The sequence below is a fragment of the Equus caballus genome, chromosome 14 (assembly GCF_041296265.1).
Source record: "Equus caballus isolate H_3958 breed thoroughbred chromosome 14, TB-T2T, whole genome shotgun sequence".
NCBI classification, from domain to species: Eukaryota; Metazoa; Chordata; class Mammalia; order Perissodactyla; family Equidae; genus Equus; species Equus caballus.
In genome coordinates, this window is record NC_091697.1 from 107,466,318 (window position 1) to 107,492,677 (window position 26,360).

Genomic DNA, 26,360 nt, shown 5'->3' on the forward strand with positions numbered 1-26,360 from the left:
AGTATATAAAAATTAAATTTTATCCACAGCACAAAAATCAGTCTCCTTTCACAATCACACATCAGATAATATAGCTGACCAGTCATGTCCCACAGACGACCTTCCCTGAGGCCATAGGCCTTGACTTCAGGGAACAATATCGTTTTAATGTCCTAATGTCCCCACGTACCTCTAAAATGTCCCTGGAAGCTCAGTACTGAATGATTTGATCCAGAAAAACACTAGAGGAGAAAAGCAGACACTGGGCTGTGATAAGGATAGTAAAAGATTGCTTTTGTGGGCCGAGGAAGAATCTGGAGGATCCCCAGCAGCGGCCATCATGACGTGTGCACCCCGCTGTGTGTCTTGGGTGGGATGGGGTGGTGGCAGCCTGGGCAGGTGAATCTCGGGACCTGCTCTAAGCCCAAAGTCACAGCAGCAACAAGCAGCTGTCGTGGTCACAGCAGTGCTCGTTACTTGCCTCTAGTTTATGGTTGATTGAAGCGTCTGAAAATAGTCAATGAAGAGACTTTCTTCTTGTGTCAAAACAAAAGCAAAGGGTGCTGTCCGCACACTTCAAGGCCAGGCTAAAATTCCATCTGCTTCATGGAATCCTTCAGACCAGCTGGCATCTGACACTCCAGCAATCACAGATAATAACCAAGAGTGGAATCTTCCCAGGCCCTTCCTGGGAGCCAAGAGCAGAAGGCACCCATTTCTTCCTTCCATTCTCTCTGTCGGGCCCAGAGGACCATGAGACCCACCTGGGCTTGGATGAGTGCAGTAGCCTCACTGAGCTTCCAGCCTCCAACCTCTCCTCTTACTTGTCTTCTACTTAACTGCCCATAGCTTTGCTGCTTTCAGATCTGCTGCTGCAATGTGCCCACCCCTTCACTCACTCAGCAAATGCTCCCTGAGGACCCACTGGGTGTGGAGCTGGGTACCCGGCAGGGATTATGACAGACAGGCAGGCAGAGCCTTCAGAGATGTTGCCGGCTACTGAGCGAGAACACGTCTCAAACAAATACTGACTGAAGAGCTCATCATACTCAGCAATTCTCACAGCAGAGAATCAGGGACCGTCCCACACACGAGAGTGAAAGACCTGGCCTGAAATGACCGCGGCTGGAAATACCTAGTGTAGGGTCTCGAGCTTCAAAGCTCTTTTCCTTGGCTGAGATGGAGAACTGGACAAACTGAGCCAAGAGGCAGGGCTCTGCCAGAACTCCCCACACCTGCGGAACCGGGCGCAGGTCGCTAGAGCTCAGTGGACTGTCTCTGTTGAGACTAAAAAGAAAGCAAGCAGCCGTCCCACACGGAGGCTTGCTCCTGAAATTAGACCAACTCCCTCAGCCTTTTTCCTCTTGGGTCACCTTTTCCAAATGAATGTGATGTGTGGGTGCTCTGAGCACTGAGTGTGGGACACCAGTGTGCCAAATTCATTCTCGCTGGTAGGGAAGTAAAGAGGGAAAAAGCACTTAAAACCCCCAAATATGAATCATTCAGAAATACAGAACCAACCATTCATGATCCATGCGTGCATTATCCGTGAGAAGACTGCAAACCCAGGCTGGCTTCCTCTTACAGCCCAGCCTTCTTTCAGGCTCATCTCCCAAGGTCACCGTGTGTTAGGTCCACCCATTCCTCCAAGGCCAGCTCAACTCCCACCTCCACAGCCACCTGCAGAAGATGTGGCTTTCACGAATAAAGGTGCAACCAAGCATCGCCGACACTGGCCCTGAAAACATCTCTCAGTGAGAAAGGAAGACTGGTGTCAGCTTCAGAGGATGCCGTGCCCCACGTCTCTCTCCCTCCATGTCGCGGGCCTCACGACGTGGGCCTCTGAGGTAGGGCAGGAAGGAGAAGGTTCCTCCCCTGCACTCTGATCCAAGCACAGGCACAAAATCCTTCTCTGCGCTCCTCCCAGCACAGCCAAGTATGGGCTGGGCTTCCCGCCGCCCGCTCAGCTAAGGTGTGGGGACAAGTGAGTGCCCAGGGCAGCTGTTTCTGCTCTATGCCGTCTGCATCTGCACACATTGCCTTTGAAAAGGCCGTTCTACTCTTCCGAAAGATGTTGGAGAACCGCTGTTGTGGTCCGTCGTGTATTTGCACTTTGGTGGAAACAGAAATGAAAAGAAATGAGAAAAACATGTTTCCTTTTCGTATACCTAAGCTAGTATTTTCAGTACTTTAAATCTCTACCCAGAGAAAAGACACTCCTTCCTTTACATGTCTCTTTGCTCCTTTTACCTTTGAAATCCATCCTAATAATTAGCAAAGTGGAAAATTAGAAAAGCATTGCCTGGCATAGTCTGACAGCAGAGTTACACTGGGGGGACACAGTATAGTGTGGTGGCGGACTGTGTGGTGTCGATGACCTGAGTTTGTCATCCTAGCTCCAGCACCCACTCGCTGTGCCCTGGCCAAGTGCCTTAAACCCTCAGTTTGTCCATCTGTAGAATGGGGGTGATGACAACTCTCATCGCATAGGACTGGTATGGGAATTAAATAAGATGTTCCATGGCAGACGTAGGACAGCACCTTCCATAGTGGAAATGCTCCGTAAATATTAAACAAGCATTGTATCCTTATTATTAAAGTGAAGCACACTTTGAACAGTTGCTTTTCAGATCAGCTTCCGTTCTTTTCCAAAGGTTGCATCAAAAGAAGCTTTTCTTAAAGCCTTGCAATTTTTACCTTGAGTTTAAAATCCCTGAATGACAGGATCCACGCCTGCTCCCCCTCTGAGCCTGGGCACAGGCCAGCCCCTCCCTGGCTTCCATGGGGACACGTTCCTCAGAAGCAGCTTGAAATGCCAAGATCCAGACAAAGCAGAAGCAATGTGGGTGGCAGCTCTTCTGTCCTCACGCAGCGGGATGGGGTCCACCTGGGCGGGTTCCCCACCCGCCAGTAACCTGTGCTCTCCTTCTCCCCTCTCCGGCAGCTGTGTGGGAAGGAATTCAACCGCATGCACAACCTGATGGGCCACATGCACCTGCACTCCGACAGCAAACCCTTCAAGTGCCTTTACTGCCCGAGCAAGTTCACCCTGAAGGGGAACCTGACGCGCCACATGAAGGTCAAGCACGGGGTCATGGAGCGGGGCCTCCATTCTCAAGGTAATCCCTCTTCCAGGAAGCCCCCCAGGCTGCCGAGGCCAGTGGACAACAAGTGGGAGCTGAACTTGTTTTTAGGGGCTTAACTTTGGAGAGTCATTCTTATTATTGAAAAAGGGAGCATAATTTTCAAGACCCCAGCAGAGTAGCAGGTGCAGGCTGACAATGTTACCATAACAAATATGAGGCTGACACCTGAAGATAGTAAGAAGGTGAGTTACAGAGAGTGAATTGGAACATGCTAGCGACGCCAGCTGGTACCATCGTTAGCTCTTTGTTCCAGACGCGGCATCGGGGGCCTTGCCTCCTCACCTCTTCACAGCATCTCCAGGCTGGAGTAACTGCTGTTAGCCTAGGTTACAGCTGGGAAGCCGCTGGGGGTGCCTTCGGGATATGATTTGTCTAAAGTTGCTCAACTGAAAAGTGGCAGAGTCAGGATCTGAACACAGACCTTCCTGACTCTAAAGCCAGTATCGTATCCACTTCATCCCCCCGCTGGTAAAGGGTGTGCGACTGTCCTTTCCTTTCTGAACAACAGATCTGCAGGCGCCACTGTCAGCAAGCAAGTCTGTAGCAGCCTAGTCTCCTCTTCCCGTTCACCACCAGACACGCCCGAGGACCATTTTCCTGCTGGGTAGGGCTGATGGGCCCGCGTGCAGAGCACAGGCTTCCATCTCCCCCTCTGAGTCCTAACTGAACTGATGAAAGCTTCTTGTCGCCTTTCTCTTCTCTTAGCAATGAGAGTTTCTGTTCCCGATCCACTGAATTCAGCAGGTTGCTCCTTAGGCACCTGAGCAAGCCGCCCCTCAACAAATAGGCGTCAGTGCGCTCTGTCCGACGCAGCGCCACGCGCCGGGCCAATTCGAGGGCAGTGAGTCCAAAAGCTCCTGTTCTCTCATCATGAGTACGATCAAAGCACAGGGCTAGGCACTTCAGAGGCGTTGTTGTTCACCCCCCAATTCTACACAGTAGACTGGATTAGTCTCATTTATTTAAGAGGGGCCCGAGGCCCAGAGGTGTTACACAGACTGCTCAAGCTCGGACAGCAGGGCTGAAGGGAGAACGGGCATTCTAACTCAAGACTTTCCAAATCAAGTGCTCACTCCGCTAGGGGAAACGGGCTTCGTTTCCGCTTGCTGCTTCTCCCACCCTTTACGAACGTGGTGGCGAGACAGGCAGACACATTCCTAAACAGGACGCACACGTGCAGGCACAGCGTGGAGCAGCATGATCGGGTTCCTCACAACACTCGCTGAGTTTGTGGTGACTCCTGGGTGACAGAGAATGGCGGTCATCAGAAAACAAGGCCTGGAAGTGGTGTCAAAGCCCTGGAAAATTTCTGTTTAAAAAGCAAAAGAATTGTTTTTTCTTGACAGCATTTTCTCCCTGAATTATTCTTTTCTGTCTTGAGTTATCTGAGCCGCTTCCCAAGCCAGGCTTGGATTTTTCCAGAATAGATGAAGTTTGCTCTGTCACTGGGGCTGGAGACTTAGAAGGCAATGAGGAGACAGTCCTCCCTCGGAAAGCCTAACCCGGTCACCACAACTCTGTCATTCTTCTAGAAAAATAAAGAACATTACAATTTATCAGAGAGGTGCTTTGAAAGCTTTTAACACACTTTCAGCAATTCTAATGTTTTCACCTGCAAAGGGTGTTAGCATTTTTTCACTCTAGTTTTTGAAGTGGCTCAAAAATCATGACCCAGATTAAAAAGATCCATCCTGAGCCCCTGACAAGGTCAAAGCTCCAGGTGGCTTCAGCAATGCAGGCGGAGCTGGACAGCAGCTTCCTGCGTGCGGCTCCACCCCAGGAGCCCGGTTCTGCTGCAGCGCCCTGGGCTCTGGCTGCGCCCCGACCCCTCCCTCCTCCTTCTCCTCTTCGGTCACCCCCACCTGTTCCTCAGGGCCTGACTGCATGCCCACCACGGGCAGAGGCCTTCAAGATCATGTCAGGTAGAAAGCTACCACGTGTCTGCTGGCTGCCCAAAGGCCTGTCCCCACAGGGCCCTCAAACTGAAACTAAAACTGAGACCCTCTCGCATCTCTGTGCCCGACAACAGGGACTCCTGTGGTGGGACAGACACACACAGGGGCGTCGGAGCCTCTCAGAGGACCTCTGTGCCCTCCCCACTCCACCTCTGCCTAGGGAGCCTGGTTATGGGGTGACCTCCTTGGCGTCAAATGAAATCTTGGGGTTTTTCTCAAGATGAAAATACCTTTATTATTGTTTTATTCTTTCTTATGGTAAAGTATATGCTATTGAAGATAATAAAAGAAGAAATACACTGGAAGTGGAAAGAAAAATGTCAAGACCACCTCACTCTTGAGATTTTGACATACGTCCTCCTAGACATTTTTCGATAGAGACAGGTAGGGAGATAGGGAGATAGATAGCTAAAACTAGGCCTACACTATGAATATATATGTTTTTTATTTAAGATGTAGAGAGAATACCCTTTCATGATCATTAGTGTCTCTGCATCTTTTACACGTATTTCCTTGTGTGGATCTACTATTGTTGATTTAACCAAACCTCTGTCGTTAAATAGATACACTGTTTTCACAGTTCCAGTATAAAAATGTGGGGCTGAGCATCCTCACACTGCACTTTGGGCACCTACCTGCCTGTTTTCCCGTTCAAGTTCTCAGTGGTGTAAGTGCTGAGTCAGACACAGGCTGACTTTGAGCTTTGGCCCACAATGCCAAACCCACCGTGAAGGGGCAGTGCTGATGTGACCCCACCTGTGACAAGGTCCATCTCCCCACAGCCTTTCGGGAATGTATCTGTGTTTAAAAGGTGACTCACACTGTGCCACCCGGCCCCGGGGACCCCTTTTCACGGCTTCTTTGTCCCCCTGCAGGTTTCAGCAGGGGCCGGATGGCGCTCGCGCAGACGGCGGGGATGCTGAGGGCTCTGGAGCAGGAGGAGCCCTTCGACCTGTCCCAGAAGCGCGGGGCCAAGGCGCCGGCGTTCCAGTCGGACGGGGAGAGCGCCAGAGGCAGCTCCTGCCACGAGGAGGAGGACGAGGACCCCTGCTTCGAGGGGGAGCGGGGCAGCCCGGGCCTGGCCCCCCGCAGCCGGCGGCGCTGCGCATCCCAGGAGCCCTCCCAGGCCGAGCCAGACCCCGGGGCGCGGGAGGAGGCCCTCGGGGAGCAGGAGGCCAAGCCCATGGGGACTCCTCCGGGGATGGGCAGGGGCAGCCTCATGGCGGAGGGTCCTAGCCGCGGGGCTCTGTTCAGCTCCCGGCGGGGCTCCTCCTTCTCTGATTACTTGGACTTCAAGCACAGAGATGAGAGTCTAAAAGAATTACTGGAGAGGAAAATGGAAAAACCAGCCGTGCTTTTAGGCATCTAAGGACAGTTTTAAAACTCCATTTGGAAAATGAGAACCAGGCTGTGCAAATGTAGCCTTCTGCCTGAGCTGCCATTTGCTGGAGCCCTGTGAAGGGCACTGATCTTCCCAAATGGCTCCAACTAACCGAGCAGGGACTGTCTTCAGAGATGCAGATGCCTCTCAGGTCCTTCCTTGGGCCCTGGATGTTTACCCCACACGTGCAGGGGTGTCTTTAGCACTGTTCTGAGGATTTCCAGCGTAATACACTGTATATAACCTTCTAGATCTGGAATTGCAAGCTGATGCAGAGGGTGCTGAGAAAGCCTGTTTTCCTTTGACTCATATGCCATACATGGTCAATTCCTTTCTCATGGCAAAAACATGGTGCTTGACATGTTACCTTATTAATGACTATTTAGTTGAATGTGCGAAAGTTATAATATTTTTCCAGATAGATGAAAATATTAGTAGTTGTATGGATAACAATTGCCTTTATTAAATGGTCAAAAATACCAGAAATGACACAGGAGGGGGAGTTATTGAGAAGGATGCTCTCATGTAGTTGCTAGAGATACAGGATGAAATTGCGGGAGACTATGAATGATTTTGACTAAGGAAACTCCAGCAACATTTAGGTTCCCACCTGAGGCTGCCTTGTCCTGCTCCGGCCGCTTGGCCGCCTTCATCAGCTGCGGCACAGGGAGGGGATTTTCAGACGGCCGCCCGATGGTGCTGCGGCTGCAGGCCAGCAACCTCCCTCCTGGACACCTTGCCCTGAGGCCCCCCGGCCCCCGGGGAAGCAGCTGCAGGAAGCGTGTCCCCAAGAGTGGGGGTGGGGAAGGAGCGCTCCCTGAAATCTAAGCTGGGACTTCCTTTGGGTATGGGAGTAACCACCAGCCAGTCACTAGGAGGGGGACGGGGCCCTGTTCTCAACGCTGCCTGCACGTTAGAATCATCTCGGGGAACCTTTTACAAATAGCAGTGCCGGGCCTCAGCCCTGAGACGCCAATTTCATTGGTCTGCAGGGGAGCCCCAGCGCTGGCATTTTCCAGAGTGCCCCCGATGATTCTTACACGCAACCAGGGTGCGAACAACAGACTGAGCTAAGACAGAGGCTCCAGGACCCCTCCCGGAGACTCCGTCCATATTTCTGTTTCTGGCTTCAGACTCATTAAGACAAAGAGCAGGAGACCTCAAAGCATGCTGCTGACCTGGGCCCTCGGACCTGTCCTGTGAAGCCTCACGAGACGACACACACACGCGTGCACACACACACACATTGTGTAGACACACATCTGCTGGACTAGAAGATGATGCCTGTGGTGTGGATGGTCCCTGAATGTGTAACAATACACCGCCTGCCTGCAGTTCCTAGCGATGTCTTCCTGGGTGCTTGCGGCCGGATTCCAGGGTGAGGATGACCGACGTGGGTGGGGGAGCCCAGCGGGCCGGCTTCCTAGTAAAGCGGTGTTGACAGAGTGACCACACTCAGTCACCTCTGGTTCTGTGCTTGTGTTTACGTAAAACCTGCCCTTCGGTTGGTGGTTTCAATTCTTGCCTCTTCATTGTCTGCCTTCCTCTCCTCCCGGAGTGCCCGATGGGTTTCTTTGGAAGACCTGGCCTGTCCCTGACTGTTGGACGCTGGCTTTCTCTCTGGGCCAACGCGCTTCCTCCCTCAGCTCACTGCACTGTCCTCGTGCCCCCGTGCGCTTGGTCGGTCCTGACACACGTCTCCTGCCACCTGGCCTGAAGTGCCCTCTTTCAGCCTCAGCACCACCACAAAGCACAAGGCTGCGTGCGTTTCCTGCAGCCACGCCGTCCTGAGGTCAGGGCAAGCAGAGCAGATGCGGAAGGCAATACTGCGGGTTCCTGCAGTTACAAGCACAACTCTGAGCCAAGACCCTGCTCCAAGTCCTCAGAAGGACAACTTGCCTGCCTTCCCCTCACTCTTCTTAATTCATTCTTAATAAAGCTCCTCAGTGCCTCTGATGAAACGGCCCAGGCAGCTGGCAGAGTGGCCTGCGAGGCCGCCAGCTCGTGGGGTCCCGTTACATAGTCATTCCTGCAGGAGCCATGTGTTCGGGACCCACTACAAGGCTGCAGGCTTCCAGTTTGTTCTGGGTGTGCCTCGCTGGAATAGCAACCAGGACATCTAGAATAGCAGGCCCTAGTCTTTTCCAGCCCAGACAAATCACGTGACGCTGTTTGAGGAACAAGTTAACGTTGAGATGGAGAGAGTATGGTCTAGAAAGGTGGTTTTCCAATTGTGTGTTGAGAGGCCAGAGGGCCCTTGTAGGCCCCTCCAGCGCAGCAGGGGAAGGAGAGACCCCCAGCCCTCATGTCCACTCTACTCCAAGCAGCCCACACTTCATCTGTGTTGTATGTTAGCCTTCCACGTAAGATTTCACTTGGAGGGAGGATAAAAGGTCGAGGAAAAGTGATAAAAAGCTGTTACGGAGCGGTTCGAAACTCTGTTTTTACTTCTTGACTCTGGGTATGAGAGACTTAATTAGATCTAACCTGATGGTTGACATACACCGACCTTCTGAGGGCCGAGGCTAACACCTTGGTTTCGTATGTGACCAACATCCTGGTTTGCCTGGGACAACTGTGGCTTATACTTGTTGTCCCAGGGTAATTATCAATAGTGTCACTTTAACTCTCAAAAGTGTCCCAGTTTGGGTGATAAGTTGTATGGCACGCTCTGCGTGCGTGCAGAGCTAAGGGGAGGGTTGGCCAACCTTGCCTGTGAGCTAACGAGCAGGATGCAAGGCTGGAGGAGGCCCATGGGGCCATCCTCGGAGAGCGAGGGATGAAGCCATCCAAGGCTGCCCACACTCCAAGGGCCAGGACAGCATGACGTTCATCGCAGTGTGACACTCTGAAAATAGGCCACTGCCAAAGGCTTTCCAGGCCTTGGAGCACTGTCACTTTGAACCAGCCAACTGACCGGCCAGGTGGCATATTTTTCTTTTATCCTTTTTATTCAGGCCTATGGTTATCCCTGCTTGTTGCCTTTCAACTCATTCTCTCTTTTTAAAAGTTTGACCCCCCCACCCCCCACCCCCGGGCCAGGAGACTGAGGCTGGCCTTTCAGGACTCAGCAAAGGTAGTGGTGCGTTTGCATATGCAGGGTTGCATGAGGAAGCCCAATGTGCATACTGTATTTATTAAGCCCTGAGAGCATTTAATAAAATATTAACATCATTGGAATTAGGATCTTGGTCTGCTTTGCTGGAACAAAATGTAACAGAGCTAACATTTAAAATCCTCGCATATTTGGACAACGTGACACCAAATGTTGATCTTGTACAGAATTCTGGCTTGCTATTTAAAAACTAAAACTCCAAGTGTGTAGCAACCCAAGTTGTGAATATTGCTTTCTGCTTCTATGAAAAACCTGTTTACCTGAAAAGAGCATGTAACCTATATTTTGTTAATTTAAGCAAATAAAGACACGTTGAAAAAGCTGAGTTAATTATTTGCAAACACCTGGCATTTTGCGAGGCAGCTGCCCTTGTCATGTCTCACTCTGCCCTCCCGCCCTCTGCGGGTGGTTCCCGTCAGCTGGGCCTCGGCCGCAGAGAGACACAGGTGTTGGAGTGGCCCTCCCTCAAGGCTTCAGAAAGGATTAGTGACCTCAGCCCACCTCCAGGCAGGTGACAGCTTCCTCATCCTCTTCTTTCCTGTTCAGAAAAATTCATTCTGGGAGGGCATCCCGGGGAAGTGGGAGGTTAGAGGCAGGACTGCCTTTCTCTGCATCAACTTCTTCGTGGAATAAAGTTCCACCAAGAGGCAGTGTGCTCCATGGGCAAGAGCACAGAGCCTGGAGCCAGAGTCCTGGATTCAAAGTCCAGCTCTCCCAAATCCAATCTTTGGGATCTGAAACCAGTTTGTGAACCTCTCTGTGCCTCAGTTTCCTCATCTGTAAAATGGGACCAGGAGTAGTACCTCCCTCACCAGATTGGTTTGTGGGTTAAATGAGTTAATATATGCAAGACGCCTATGCGCCTGGCTCACAGTTGATGCTGTGTATGAATTAGCCGTTATTATCATCAACAAAGTGGCCAGAAAACTGAACACTCAGCTCTCTATCCTCAACAGAGAACTCACAAAACTGTCCATGTGGGAAATTGTCCATTTCTGTGGGGGCTTCCTTTTAAACATGATACACTGCTACATGCCAAGCTCTGTGCCAGGCGATGTACACACTTGATCCCAGTCAAGCCTCACACAGCCCTGAGAAGCAAATCTCATCTCTGTTCACTGACAAGGAAGTGGAGTTCAGGAGAGTGAACTAACTTGCTCCAGTGACCTGGCTGGCAAGTTCCTCCCGTGCCTTCAAAGCGTATAGGCTGTAGCGGGTTGGGTTCTCTGGAAGGAGGTGCTGAGACAGATTCAGGTGTGAGGTGTTTATTAGGGATTAGTGCCAGCGAAGAGAAGGGGGATGAAGGAAGATTGGTGCAGAACTGTGACGCAGGCCTGACCACGCCTCACCCAACGTGACGGGCAGCTGAGGGGGCAAGGTTTGCCCATCAGAGTTGTGCCACACTGGGCAGAGATGTCCATGGGAGTGTGGCCAAGGAGAGAAAACAACTCGGCAGAACGCCGCAGGAGAGGGAGTGGTGCAAGGTGTGGCTGACGTGGAAGGCCACTGAGCATGGGTGGAACAAGAGATTCACACTTTCTAAAGCTCGTTCTGACTTGAGTGTGGAGGAGGGGTTGGAAGGAACCCAGGATGATGCTGGGAGACCATTAAGAGGCAGTTTCAATAGTCTGTGAGAGATGATATTGGCCCGGGTTAAGGAGGCAGCAAACAAGTTAGAAATGGATGGGTCACATTCTGTTTTGGAGGTCCAACCAACTTGTTCTACCGAAGGCAAATTTTAATAATAAGATAAATGCATATTTTTCTAAGTACAAAATAAATGAGGAGCCATGAAGTCCACCTCCTCACATAATGACAGAAGGGATAAATTAGATTTTTACAGCTATCATAAAACTCCTGCTCCTTACTCGGCTGGCAAGAGAGCATATTGACCAAGTAATGTATGTGGAATTAAGTCCATCTGGCTTCTCTCAGTTTTGTTCTGAGTGATACTTGGTGAAGAAGTAAGTAGTCGAGACTGAAAAGACAATGAACCTTCTCAGACACAGATCCTGGGAAGAAATGGCATACTGAAGACAAGTGAGCGCAGAGTTAGAAATCAGAAAACCAATGGAAGGAGGCCAGGACTTCGAGACCATAAGGTGAGGCTGCAAAGAGTCCTTTTCATCTCCATAGACCCTGAGGACGTCTCCATCCAGCCAGGAAAATAATACATGTTCATGATAATGACGTCGCATGCTCAAAGAGCAGTTAATCGTCTCTGCCACACTTATTCACTACGTGCACTCCAACTACATTTTCATTTTAAGCTATTCGGTTCACAAAGGGGGACAGTCCAGTAATCTGGAAAATTTTATTCAGGGCACATGTCATTTTGCAACAGTGCAGAAGAAACGACATGCTGTCACATGTTGAGTCCTCAAGTGAATTGGCCTATGGCCCCGTAGACAGCTCCTCAAGAAGAAATAAAAACAAAAACGTGTGGAAGGAGTTCGTCCCCGCCCTTTGGAGCTCACAGCTCTTAGCAGGCCTATGGAGGACAGCAGGAACATCGCTCTCAGTTTTTCAAATCTCCTTTCTCCAAACCTCCAAAGCCTTAAAGCTGAAAACTGTCCTGCCTGTGAAACCCCAGGTGTGGGCACAGCCCAGGTCCCTGAAGCATTGTGGCTTTTCATTTCTTTACGCCGCAGAGCTGAGCCAAGAGTAACTTCCAGTCCCGTTACGAATCTGCTCTGCAAGTGGAGGAAGAGCACGCTCATGTGACAGCTGGGGAGTGACCCTTATGGGATCTCTGGGGACCCAGTATCAGTGGCGCTCACTGTTTCCTCTTCTCTGGGTGCAACAATATATCAAGAGAGGAAAAAAAAGGAGGTTGGCTCTTTTCATGATTTTCCTTTTTAATTTTTGTTGAAAATGGAACTGTGTTCTCTTGATCCTTCAAACAAATGGAGGGGAAGTGGAAGCCCAAAAGTTTCTCTTAGGTTCCCCAGAGAGGGTGGCTGTGTTTGTAGTGTGATGTGGGAAAAGTCCTGGTGCATCTGCTGCATTGTCACGTCGCACCAGAGTGATTTGCAGTAGGAAGCGCGGGATGAATACGATTTCTAAGTCAGAGAAAGTGATGGAGCCACAGTCTTTGAACCAAAGATCTCAATTTGCCCTTCATCTCTAAGACGTGCTTCCCCCGACCTCCGCCCTCGTCTTTATTAGATGATGAAAGAAACCAAGAACACTCTCTGAACTTGACCCAAACAACAAGTCCAGCCAGAAATCCTTGCTGTTCAGAATGCACGTGGGCAGGGAGGGTGAGCTCAAGGACAACACAGAGATGAGAGGCAATGTGCAGGGGCCGTTAAAGTTCTGGATCACAACTGAACAGTCATCTTAAGCTGACATTTGAAATAGGCACTGCGAGCTTTTCCCAGGGCAGATCTTAATAAGCAAATGATCTTTGGAGGGAAAATCGAGAGAGACATTAAGAGACATCGCAAAGGATTATGAAATACTTCTTTCAGTTTAGCAATTCATCATACTAAGCACGCTGGCAAATAGTTTAGTTTCTTCTAGAAAGTAGTAATAATGAAACTGGTCTCTAACCTGTGTCAGATGAGGGGATGAATGAGGTAAACCTATTAATCATTCTGGGTTTGCAGAGACGATAGCGGTGTTGTTTGTCACTGTTGAAGGACGGCTTCCTGCCCCACCTTCGGCAAGTCTAGAGAAGAAAACAGCTCACTCAGAGGGGCAGGTTATCCGAGTCAGAATAACTTTTAAAGTCCTCAGCTCTAGTTTCGCAGACTCTGTCCGTACAACATCAAGTCAGTCGCCGCTTCTCACTCTTTAAAAACCAATTGAAAATAAAAGAAATATGAAATCCCCAGCAACAGCAAAGTCTTTACAGGAAGAAAAAGCAAACATCAAAGGAGGGTTATGCAGGGTCTTAGAAACAGATAATGCCAGTGTCCACCTCCCAGGGGACATTCGATAAACGTTCGTTGAGTGGCATGGTGCTTCTCTGTGAGCTAGCTCTGCTGACGGCTCTAATCCCCTAGAAGTCACTCGAAGCCCCGACCTGAAGACACAGGTGACTTTGTGGATTTCAAAGGGCTTGTCTTTCCAAAGTTCTGTGCCCTCCCCGCTGTTAATCCACTTACCCTCCTGTGGAGACGCCTTTGATCTCAGGTTCCTCTGATCGCATGCTTCACCTTATTCAGACTGCTCGATCCCCGAGAAAGGGCTTGGCCACCACTGCACCATCTCCAGCAAGTTTTTACACAGACCTGAGACTGGCTGCGGCCACTCTCCCCTCTTTTCCTGGTGATACTGTGAGAGGGCATAAGATTGATACACTAACTTACCAGGAAGATCCTTCAAGGGGACCTGTACAAAATGCTGCTCTTCAAAAATATGCATCTTCCCATTAAGGTGCATTAAGACCCTGCGAAGAAGGAGGGGGCGTCCAGAATGGTGGTGTGAGGATTCCAGTGAACTCTCACCCCCAGAGAGACATCTACTAAACTGGTAAAAATCGGCAAAGACAATCATTCGAAATCTCCAGAGACTGACCAAAGGGCTTACAACAATTTAAGAAATAGTTATTCAACAAAATCTATATAAACTCCTTAGAACAGTGGAAGGTGTGGTTGTATCCATCCCACCTACCCAGATCCATGTTGGGGAAGATCATTCCAGTGGGCACGACAGCCAAGTGGCAGCTCCGTGCAGATGACCTCTTCTGGGTGGGCAGCCAGGCAGCGGAACCAGTTCCTCCACCCTAAACCCCTGCTCAGTAAAGAGGAGCTGAGTGAGTGGGCAGCTGGTGAACGCAGCCCCGGCTTCCCCCACAGCCCTGTGTGGTGGAAGAGCTAGTCCACTGGGTTTGGAAACCAAGTGGCAGCTCCCATCTCCCGCAGTTCCTGGTGTAGCAAAGCTATTCCGGGCCAGCTGAGCCCACCAGCTGAGCAGCGGGTGAACACGGGCGGATCGCATTTCCCCTCACTCTGCGCTAAGGCAGATCTGCTCTGGGGGAGCGGCTGGTGGTGCTGTTTGTACACATTGTGAGTGTAATTGGCACGTTCACAGGTTTTGCAATATATTCTTTTTTTATTGTGGTAAAATATACGTAACATAAAATCACCATTTTAATCATTTTTACGTATGCAATTCAGCAGCATTAAGTACATTCAGAATGTTGTATAACCATCACCACTATCCATTTCCACAGATTTTTCACCGTCCCAAATAGAAACTCTGCACCCACTAGACACCAGCTCCCTGCCCTCCCCTTCCCCAGCCCCCAGTAACCTAGGTTCTACTCTCTGTCCCCGTGAGTTTGACTGCCCTGGATAACTTCATGGAAGTGGAATCGTGCTGTTTGTGTGTCTGGCTTACTGTACTCAGCATAATGTTTTCAAAGTTCTTCCTTGCTGTAAGGTGTATCAGTACTTCCTTCCTTTTTACGACTGAGTGATATTCCATCGTATGTCTACACCACATTTTGTTTATCCACTCATCTGTCTTGTAATGAACAGTTACTTGGGTTGTTTCCACCTTTTGGCTATTGTGAATAATGCTGCTGTGAACATGGCTGTAGAAATATCTGTCTGAGTCCCTGTTTTCAATTCTTTTGGGTGTATACCTAAAAGTGGCATTGCTAGGTCTTATGGTGATATTAGGTTTAACTTTTGGAGGGACTGCCAAACTGTTTTCCACATTTTGCATTCCCATCAGCAATGCGCAGAGGTTCCAATTTCTCCGTATCCTCACCAATGCTTTCAATTTCCCATTTCTTGGACAATAGCTATCCTCATGCATGTGAAGTGTTATCTCATTGTGATTGTAATTTTTAAGATAAAACATTTAAATTTCTTTACTGTTAATGCTGAGATCCATATTTAGTTTTACAATCCCCCTGTTTTTTTTTCTCATGAATATCAAAAGAGAAAATAAAAGATGGACCAGAGCTTTTTCCTTGTGAATGGAAACTGGATGCCCCGGGGATCTGCGTGGGTTTATTCCTGCCGTCTTGCTGTTGTTTTGCGCCTCCTACCCTTCAAAGGACAAGGACCCTGCTTGATTTTAAATGGAAGTCTTTACTCCAATTGTTTTATTCTGTTTACGCTGTCCGTTTTCTTCTCTTGGCCTCTGATCTTACTCTTTCCTGGGACTTGTCTGTGAATGGTAGGCGAGCCCTGTGTCTTCCATGTGGGTGGGTGGGCGATGGCAACACGCGTGCTCATGCAGGTGGCAAAGCGTATGTCCGACCAGGATTCACGCTGCCAGGAACTGTCTATCTCTTTGTCCAAGGTTGCAAACGGTAAACTGTAAAAACTTCCAAACAAACAAACAAAAACCCACTAAACCTCTATGAGACGTTTGTTGGTTTGTCTGTAGATAAAAAGCCAATGTGGTTGACTTAGTCCTGACACAAGTTGATTTGTGATCAGAGCCTGGACTGACCTTCTAAAACTGTGGAGTACTGTTCATTCCTCAAAACCTCAATGCTTACTCTCAAAGTTAAAAATTTGTCTGTGGTATTTGCCAGCCATTATTTTCCTCTTTGCAATAAAAACGGGGAATCCACAACTTCATCTACTGATTCAAGGACTGTTTGTTGAGCACATGCTCTGAGACAGGCCCTGTGCTGGGAGCTCTGGAGACACAGACATGGTCACTGTCCCAGATGACCTTGAGGTCGTTAATATGACTCCCTAATAAGCAACAACACATCAGTTACATAGGAAGTTCCCAAACTGTAAGCAGAATAATTCAGTTCCTGCTGAGGCCGTGATTCTAGACTCCTACTCATGTAAATTAGCTATGGACGATATTAACAGCTATTCAAACAACACCCAAATGCTTTCAGTGGTACTAGCCGAGGTTGCCAACCCAGATGCCTCCCCCAAATTTTAAGTGTCTCCCTGGCACTGGAAGTTCCTCTTCCGGGCTTTACCAGGTAACCTCGCAGAAGGTCTTGAGTGCTGCGTATTCTAAGAACCCTGCAACACGGGTCGTGCCCTCCAGTGGTTTCTTTCTATTATCTAAGCAGCGAAGGGTAACATTTCTCTCATAAGGCACGTGGTTTAAGAAGGATTCTGGAGAGTCAAGTCTTACGTTTATACTGGACTGAAAATGTTCGAAGCCCTCACCCGTTTTGGGTTTGCTCACTGGGAAGCTGGGAAATGTCCAAGAACTTACATTTGTCGGAAGAGACGGGAGGATTCATCTGAGACCCACCCCTCAACCCCCTCCCCTGGCAAACGTGTCGAGTCAACACTAGAATGCGGGTTTCTCAGTAGCAGCCTCCTCCTGGGTTTCTCCTTTACTTTCCCATGACTACCCCACTCACGACACTTCAGACACCAGATGTGGGGGTTTTCCTACAATTCTCTTGACACCAGGTGGATGTCCTACAATTCAACTCAATGCTGACACTGTCTACTGGAGTCAGCATCAGATCCCACAGGTTAAGGGCTCAGGTCCACAAGACTGCCCCCACCCCCACTTCAGATGCCAATCACCAGCAGTAGCCCTGAGTAATATCTGCTGCCAATCCTCCTCTTTTTGCTGAGGAAGATTGACCCTGAACTAACGTTCATGCCCATCTTCCTCTATTTTGTATATGGGAGATGCCTGTCACAGCGCGGCTTGATGAGCGGTGCGTATGTCCACACCCAGGATCCGGACCAGCGAACCCCAGCCCATTGAAGCAGAGCATGCAAACTTAACCGCTATGCCAGCAGGCCAGCCCCAAGACCAGCATTTTTATAAAATGAAATAGAATAGAAAATATTCAAGAGGGTTATGCCTAATAAGGCTAAAGGCTTCTGGCAATACTTTTTTTTAGATGTATATAGATGTATATAGATGGATGGATGGTTGGATGGATTGTAAGGTAAATGTTTTTCTTATTGTTGGTTATGGTCAAAATAGTTTGAAAACCACTGAAATACTAGATGTATGGAAATACATGTGTGCATTGTATCAAAACAAACGAAAACACTCACTCCAGATTAAAGAATTACATGGAGATAATGAAACCCAGGTCATTCAGCCAGAGTCTTCTGTTCATAATGGTGTAATTTTACTTTATCACAAAATGTGTGTGTGTGAGCGAGAGAGAGAGAGAGAGAGAGAGAGAGAGAGAGAGAGAGAGAGAAAGAGACAGAGAGGGAGGAGGGAGCGGAAGGAGACCACCAGAGTGTGACGGTGTCCTCAGTGACCTTCGGGCAGTGTCTCCCCTGGAACTGGAGCTCTATCAGGGAGGGAGAAGAGCCAGTGGACTGGATTCACCTCTTCTGGGTCCCAACTGTGGGTAGACTTGACTTCCAGCTCCTAGAGAGTAAGGACCAAGTGTCCTATCATTTCTTTTAGCCCCTCACAGAGTCTTACCATGCTAGGTGCTTGAGAACTTCCCTCTGGCCTGGAAGTCTGTGCAGGACACAGCGGGGGACTTGTCGAGACCGTTCTCTTTGAATGTCTTTATGTGACTCACCATAAGGTGTTGAGGCATTTTCTGTGAGCTCACATGAAGTGCCCCTGTGTGACGCGTGCAGGGGGGTCTCCAGGCAGTTCCCAGCAGGGGGAGGTCCCAGCACGTTGGTGGGAGCCCCGAGGGGGCGGCGCATGAAGCCTGAGGAGCAGGTGTCTCCTCCAGCAGAGCTAGCCCAGGAGCAGGAAGGCTGGTGTCAGCAGGGCCAGTTCCGGGCCTTTGCTCCGTGCTTCCCTGCCCTGGGGCACAGCAGGATCACACACCCAGGCGCCCTGAAGCATGTTTGGAGACATCACGATCATCTAAATGTCCCTCAACAGGAGATTGCGTAAATAATGACACCTTCCTCCACGCAGTGGAGTACTGTATAGCTGTGGAAAAGAATAAGGAAGCCATTTGTATACTACTGATATGGGATGATCAGTAGGGCAAAAAATTTAAATTGCTATAGTTTAAATAAAGAGTAACTGTGACCAGAGAGTCGTCCCAGCTCCAGAAGCTCTCCCAGGGTCAGCAGAGTTCTCGTGGCTCAACTGCTCCCTTGCCCAAACCATTCCTCCCCTTCTGCTCTGTGGGTGGTTGTGTGGGTTATTGATTGCTGTGTAACGGATCAGCCGAAACTTAGCAGCTTACGACAACAATAAGCGTTACTATCCTGTAGGTCAGCAATTCAGCAACGGCAGATCCGGCTTGTTCCAGCTTGTGGTCTCTCTCGAGGTTGCGGTCAAGCTGTCGGCTGGTCTGTCTCCTCCACACCAGGCCAGACTGCAGTGTGGGTGTGTTAGGTCAAGGTGACCGGCTGTGCCGGCTGTGCCCAAGGCAGTGGGAACACGGTGAGGTTCGGGGCTGCACGGCCGTATTGGAACAAGACCATCCCTGTTCTACAGGCCTCCTAAGAGAATTCTGGTACCCACACCCGTGTCCCCTCTGGCTGTGGCTACAGTCTGTTTTCTTGTGTTGTGTCTACCCCAGGCGTAGAGAATATATGCTCGTCATTATTTACTCAATGTCCCCGTTAGACTGGACAGCGATGAATGCTTTCTCTCCCTTTTCCTTGATAAAGCTGAAGAATCTCATTCCTACTGTATCTTTCCCCTTCACTACTGTTTTCCTATTTGCATGGATAAAAATGGAAATATAGGCTTGAAGTCTGAACTGTATTCCCCTGCAATCATCGTAGATGTTAAATTATTGGGGTCCAGCGGTATCTCTGTGTGTCTTGTCTTCTACCACCATCACGGCTTTCCTAAAACATCTTTCCAACAGTTCTTCTCTGCATCTTTCACACCTTGAATCATCGGTGGAATAAACAAATTCGGTTGTGAGAGGGAACCGTGCCAGGAGGTGGTCTGAGGTCTCTCCATAGCCATCAGCGCCCATCTCCACCAACCTTAGAGCTGCCGCCCATATAAACATGTACCCTAACTAAATCCAGCTTCTGTTGAGCCCCCGGCCTCTTCTCCCAACAGTGCTGTCTTCCCGGAGGCTGTCCCACGTAGGTGTTCAGGAGCAGCTACAGCTTTGGGTACACTGTCCCACAAACCAACCCTTTGATTTTTCAGCTTCTACTCACGAAGGGGAGCTGCTGACTGGCATCCTAGGAGAAAGCCTCTTGATTTTTACTTTGCTGCCACGTTAAGAGAACGAAGGATGTTTCTTTCTTTGAAAACAGTGGTTCTTGTTCCGTCTGCCCGGCGCCTTTAAACAGGCAGCCCTACCCAGGCCCCAGGGAGTCAGTTGTACACCAGAGAGAACTCCGGTCTCCCAGCCCCACTCAGGGCGGAATGGCCTTCCCTTTTCCTGCCTTTTCTCCTCTCTTCTTGTGTTGTTCTTGAATCCCTGGACCATGGACTTGACTTCCCCCCTTTGACTCTTAGACGGATGCTGTTTCAGCCTCGGCTTCCTGCACATCCAAGTACCCAGACAACCGCTTCGCCCAGTAAGTGCCAGAGCCTGGGAGCCATCCGTGGCTGTTTGCTGGGCCATTGTCAGATCTTGTGACTTCATTAAAGACGGTAGAAAGGAAAGGAAAACTGAGTCATGGGCAAGTTTCAAATTTCCAGATTAGCATGTCTCTGAAACTGAAAGGGCATCCCGATGACGGAGTCCAACGTAAACTCCTGATTGAGCTCTCTGTTCATCTTGAGATGAGCTTGGCAGTTGTGGTTTCTCAAATCACCAAGTTCTCTAACAAAGTCCAAGCCTTTCTGGGGTTGCTGACACCTGCGAACAACATTTGCTATGTGCTATGCGTGTGTCCTGCTTCCGTTTCAAATACGGTCCCTGCAGGTCAGCAGGTTTTAAACAATGGTCTCCCCATTCTACTGTCCTTCTGATTTGTTAGGCTGGGGTGACATCCAGGATGACATGAGACAACTCATTTACAGAAAAACTTACCAAGGAATCTTGTTCTTTTCTATTAGCACGTAGCTCCCTTAATCTCATCCTGCCAACTGCTGTCACCCCCTCCTGAGACTTTTGTCTTTGAATCAGTGATTCTAGGAGGGTTGCTCTTACTCCTCCAATATCCATGTGCTCAATGATTTTCCAGGTGGAAGGTGTGTTTTGTGGAGCTTCTCGTAGTGAGGGATAAGGAGAGGACTGTAGCTAACCTGTCCTGGTCAATTTGGAACTGAGGTATCTTTTTGGAGATGTTTGAAAAGCAGAGCCTGCCTTGAGTCAACTACCACATCGGAACAAATGGTAAAATTAGAAGAAACTTACATATCTCTGATTCTAGATAGGAAATTGAAGAACTAGGCATCACACTTATTTTTTTTCTGTCTTTAGAGGAAGATGTTTATGAGAAATGAGCAGCTGGCTACATGGCTGCCATAAGCTCCTGGCAAAAGCCAAGGGCTACTTACAAAGGCTTGGAAGAACACATTTAATAGGATAAGGATAAATGATATTCTCTAAATGATGGAGAGGGAGAAAAAGTTTAAGAAAAACTGTAACATCAAATATTGTGAAGGTTACCAGGTATGAAAGAAAGACAGAACAGAATATGAGAAGGTCCATAGCCAGCGCCCACATGGAAGGAGTTATTGTTGTTCTTGAGTGAGCAATTGATAATTTTCAGGAGAAAATGATGGGAAAGATTCAGGAACAACATTTATGATTCCCAATGTCTATATAATAAGCCCAAACTACGATTATTAAAGTAATTCAATATTTTAATACCAAGTAAACGCGTGTGTTTGTTGACACTCCTTTCTGAAAGATTTGGGACCACAAGGTAAGTAGAATCTGAGTGGTCTTGTTAAATTTTGCACAGAGGTTCCTGGTATTCCTGAGACTTCCACTGTTCAGACACCTGTGGGAAACTCACCTGCCAGAAACAGAGCATCTCATAAATTCCTAACCCCCTGCTAGCAATGTCTTTCTTTAGAAGAAGACGGATCCATAAAGGCAACGCTGACCAGTGCTTAATTCTGAGGACATAAAGGTAATCCTATTGGTAAAGTTGGAGAGAGGGGAACCTTGGGAGACAGTAGCTAGTGGACATTGGTTTTTCTTCAGCATTCCGTCATGTAGTCACCCCATTATGGGTAATTGCACCCCGATCCCTTCTGGAGTGATTCTCTCCCCTACGTTGCATGCAGTTTTGTTGGGCCTGTAAATCCAGGTTTCTTGCCTTCCCTAGCTGAAGGATGGGGGTCAGACTTAGGCAGGCCACTCGGACACACTGCCTCTCCTAGGACTCTTAATCTTACATAGATTGACATGGGGACAGGATAATTCCTGCCCAGTGAGCCCTGGAGCCAGCCTGGCTCTGTCTGCTCAGAGCCTGGAGCCAACTCCTCTCATCAGTCTGTGAGCTTCCTGATAACCCTCCCAGCAAATTCCATTTTTGTTTAATTTAGCCACAGTCTGTTTCTGCTGCTACTAACCTAATAACCGTGTGGAACACGACATCTCTACATTCTTTGTTGACCACAACACTCCATATCATCCCGTGACAGCCCAGAGGAAAACAGAGGGCATAAATGAGGCAGCCATCTGATATTTCCAAAACTCAGAGAACAGATGGTTTTGCTGATACAGCTAGATCCCATAAAGGGGGAAGAGGCGTAAGACTCTACCAGAAAATGTATCAGAAAATGTGATTTTTAGAAATGATCTCAGTGTGAAGGAAAAGAGAGAGGAATGGGAGGAGGCAAATGAGTGGCTAAAGGGTCACTTCAGTGAAATCATATTGTAAAACACCGCACACACACACGCCCATACACACATGCCCACACAAGATCAGAGCACAGGCCATTACTAAGGGGAAAAACAAATATTGGTGTAAAAGAGTAAAAATCGTTTCTGAAAGGCTGAATCCAAGAAAAAAAAAATGAATCAAAGGTCATAGGAAAACCTGGAGGCATCAAAATGGGCTTTTCTTGCGTGTGACCAGAGCAAAAATGGCCAGGCCGTGCACTGAGGCTGACACTCTAAGGCTGATGGGTGACAGGATAGAAATAGAACTTCTTCACAACCCTTATTTTATTTCCATCTTCTCCATGAAAATGGAAGATCTTCAAACCTGAAGGTGTGGAATAAATATGGCTAAGAGGTCACTGAAGTCCAAGATAGGAGCCGAGACAGTAAGAGAAGAGCAAGGCTCTGTAACAGACTTCACTCTTCAGACCTGGATGAATTCTACCCAAGGTGCTGAGAGCGCTAACTGCAGTAATTGTACAATTACTCTCGGTGATTTTTGGAAAATCAAAGAAAAATGGAAAGCTGCCTGAAAATTGGAAATGGACAGATGAATTTACTACAATACTGGGTTTTGGAGTCTACAAATAGTTTAATGTGAAGGCTGGTTATTTAGACATTGCAAGACTTGGATCACATCTGTGGGCTGTGCAGTGACAATCACAGCTGACACAGGTGAAGCGCCCCAGCCGTCCGTCAGCATAAGATGGAAAGTTGGACTGGCTGAGAGTCCTAACACGTGGGTTTCTAACTGGTTGAAAGCTGCTGTCCAATAAATGTCGAATGATGATCAGTAGCTGTCTGCAGGGCAGCATCATGGGCTATGCTAGAGGATTCTATTCTTACCCATCCTACAAAGTATTTTTTCAACAATTTATACAAAAACACAGAAGCCACTTTGTGGTTGCCTGAGAGCTAGGAGGAATGCTGAATATATTGGATATAAGAACGAGTCTACAGGTGATCTCTGTGGGTCATTTAGGTAGAGAAATGTTTGGATAATTTGGAGAGATGTTTATTAAGCTTCTGGAAAGATATGCATCAAGGTATTCATGATTAACTCAGTGGACGGCATAATAAAATTTTTAATGTTCTTTTTGTTTATATTTTATGACTTTTTTGGTAATGAACAAGCATTCCTTTCATAATAAGAAAAAATAATAAAGAGACTTTTTAAAAAGAAAAAATTCCATTGGCTGGAACAATACAAAAACAAACCAGATGAAAGTTAACAAGAAAAACTAAAGTCCTGTGCCAAGGTAAAAAAATTTTTACATAAGCATAAAATGGAGGAAAGCTGGGTCTGAGAACAGTTTATTTGAAAAATATTTGGAAGCCTCAGGCTCAAAGTCAATATGGGTAGATGAATGCAACACAAGCAGTATTAACAGGATATAAAAGTCTGGGAGAAGGGAAGTGATGGTTCCAATGAATTATGGTGGGATCCCATAGGAGCACTGTCTCTAGTTCTGTACTCCAGATACTAAGCAGGGCATTGATGACCTAGAGAGAGGTCAGAAGAGGGTCATCTGAACAGAGACAGATTTGAAGACCATGTCACCTGACAACATGGGAGCTAGGTTCATTGTTCTAGGTCAGGGAAGGCTTAAGAGATGACACCTGTCCTGGCCAGAGCTCAGTCAGTAGTGGGCCAGGACAGAGTAGAATCCACAGACCAGATAAATCGACCACAGAGTGGCTATGATTGGGGAAGTTTCTAGCATCTAGAAGTCCAGGAAGGTGGATGGAGAACAAGAATGTCTTGTGATGACAATAGGCAGAAGTCCAGAAGAGCAAGTGGCATCAGCGGCATCTGAGAGCAGAGAGGGGGACCCAGCCATATTCTGGTACTGAGATGGAGCTGTCCAGTTCCTGAGGACTTGGGGTACCAGGCAGGCAACAAAGGAAGCAACTCAATAATGGGGGTCAGGAGAAGGATTCAGTTAGCACCAACTTGCGGTTCTCTGAATGTGGGTCTCAGACCAGCAGCACCAGCGTCAACTAGGCATCAGTCGGAAGCGCAGATTCTCAGGCTCGCTCCAGGCCTCCTGCATTAGAAACGCCCAGCAATCTATGTTTGGACAGGCCCTCTGCGACTCTAATGCGTGCTCAAGTTTAGTGAGTAGGCACGTGGTCTTGAGAGCCAGAACGCCTGGGTTTAAGGCCCAGCTCTGTGGGTAACCAGCTGTGTGATCTCCATTTCCTCGTCTGTAAAATGGGGATAAAAATAGTTCCTACCTCATAGGGTGGTTTCCAGGACTAAATCACACATAACACATTTGCAAAGTGCTTCGAATGGTGACTCTGCACACGGGCGTCAGCTGACATCGCTCCTGAGTCGTTAGAACTAGGGTGTTCAGGTGAAGTAGAACCACCTGGCATACTGTTGATGGGCAAGCACGGGGGTTTGAAGTCAAGCTGCTTTCACCTGGGTCCCTGGCTGCCCGCAGTGAGTGAAGGGTGAGTGGTTCCAGCTGTGGAAATGGGGATGCAGGGAGCCAGGTGAGTGAGGGTGACAATTGGTCTACCAATTGCCACCCGCTTCCATGTCGCTCCAAAAAAGCAAAACCAAGTCTACAGGGTGAAACATAGAGTGGTTTTGATTTAAGATAAAGAAGAACTTGGCGATGGAAGGAGCCACCTCCCAAAGAAGCAGCTCTCTCCCACTGTTCGCATGGAGTCTGAGATGAGGTCGTCATCTGCAAGGGGTATCGGGAAACAGATATCTAAATCGGGAGGGAGGTCAGTTTCAATGATTCCTTCTGCCTTTTAGAATCTAAGAGTCCAGATCTCTGGGCATTTAGACAAGCCGTAGGCCTGCCTCCTCCTCTTATTTCTGTTAGCATGAATGCTCTTTCCCACTACTGCCTCCTTCTTTTCTTTTAATACTTTTTGTTGTTGTTGTTGAGGAAAATTGGCCCTGAGCTAACACCTGTTGCCAATCTTCCTCTTTTTGCTTGAGGAAGATTGTCGCTGAGCTAACATCTGTGCCAGTCTTCCTCTATTTTGTATGTGGGATGCCTTCACAGCCTGGCTTGATGAGCGGTGTGTAGGTCTGGGCCCAGGATCTGAACCTGCAAACGCTGGGCCTCTGAAGTGGAGCGTGCAAACTTGACCACTATGCCACCAGATCAGCTAGTTCACTCTTTTCTTTTGGCTCATGTTTATTTCAGCTTTGGAATCCAGATGTGACCTGATTCTGAGTCTGGAATGAATTAAGATGTAACAGGATGAATTATTGTTATATTAATTGTGGCCTTTTCATTTGTTTTTTTTCACACACACACACACACACAGAAGAAGAGAGAGAGAGGGATGGGGAGCTGCAGACACTGGCCGACAACCCCAAAGAAGGCATTATTTTCAAAGGGCTGGGGATCACCCTATACGGAGAAAGCCTTTGGGGTTTTGAAGATAAAGGAGGAGAGTGTTTCTTACCAGGGTCGCTGGTTTTCAGGATACCAGGAGAGAGGTAGGCTAGGTTCTCATGGGGCAGGGTCCAACCTGCAAGAGCTGGGAGAGGCCTGCAGAGGCCAGATGCCAGATGACTCAGCTGGCCCTCATAGCAGAGCAGGGCCTTATGTCCAGACCACTAGTAAAGGCGGGGATGTGCTGAACCAGTCTAGAGCGGCCTCACCCACCAACAGGGGCCAGCCAGCTGCCAGAGCAGTGTGCAGCAAAAGGCACAGTGAAGTGCAGGGTGACCAGTATGAAGTGATAACCAGATGCCTTTTCTGTCCCCTACACACACACACACCTTTGGAGACATCTATAAAGAGCTGCTGTCTAGGTGCAAGCCAAAGGAAAGAGAGAACATGAGAAATGGCAGATACTGGGCTGATATTGGGCTGATGTTGACCCTCCCAGGTGGGATGTTGGGGCCGGAATTTGTTTTACGAAAACAAAGATGGGTGTCGTTTCTTGAAGCTGAAGTGATCTGATATAACTGATATATGCTATAAATCAATAAATTTTTATTGAGTACCTATGAAGTGACTGACACAGAAGCCTACAGGCTTTCACATATTTTGAAAAAGTAAACGCAAGTGAGCACCTCTGAAGAAGGTGATCCATCCGGGTTGCAGTCTCACAGTCAATAATTAGCAGAACCAGGACGTGAAGCTTTTCC

General features: G+C 48.4%; 1 protein-coding gene and 1 long non-coding RNA gene across 5 annotated transcripts in view; one reads left to right on the forward strand and one right to left on the reverse strand.

The window, feature by feature from the left end:
* The window catches only part of ZNF366 (zinc finger protein 366), a 63,955-nt gene extending 54,059 nt beyond the window's left edge, over window positions 1-9,896 (forward strand). For both annotated transcript variants that reach the window (XM_023618220.2, XM_001918349.5), the window contains exons 4-5: window positions 2,924-3,098; window positions 5,956-9,896. In XM_023618220.2, the coding sequence (XP_023473988.1) occupies window positions 2,924-3,098; window positions 5,956-6,449 (669 nt within the window). In that variant the 3' untranslated portion in view covers window positions 6,450-9,896. The remainder of the gene's footprint in view (window positions 1-2,923; window positions 3,099-5,955) is intronic.
* A 929-nt stretch (window positions 9,897-10,825) lies between these two features.
* On the reverse strand, window positions 10,826-14,544 carry LOC111767926 (uncharacterized). Of its 3 annotated transcripts, none has more exons than XR_011425252.1 (4): window positions 14,197-14,544; window positions 13,689-13,972; window positions 13,132-13,249; window positions 10,826-12,983 (listed from the first exon to the last, which is right to left on the reverse strand). It is a non-coding gene; the product is annotated as an uncharacterized lncRNA (long non-coding RNA). The 3 variants fall into 3 exon arrangements; XR_002799882.2 differs by having other exon boundaries at window positions 13,689-13,857; window positions 14,197-14,519; XR_011425253.1 differs by having other exon boundaries at window positions 13,132-13,372; window positions 13,689-13,857; window positions 14,197-14,508.
* Window positions 14,545-26,360: the final 11,816 nt, after the last annotated feature.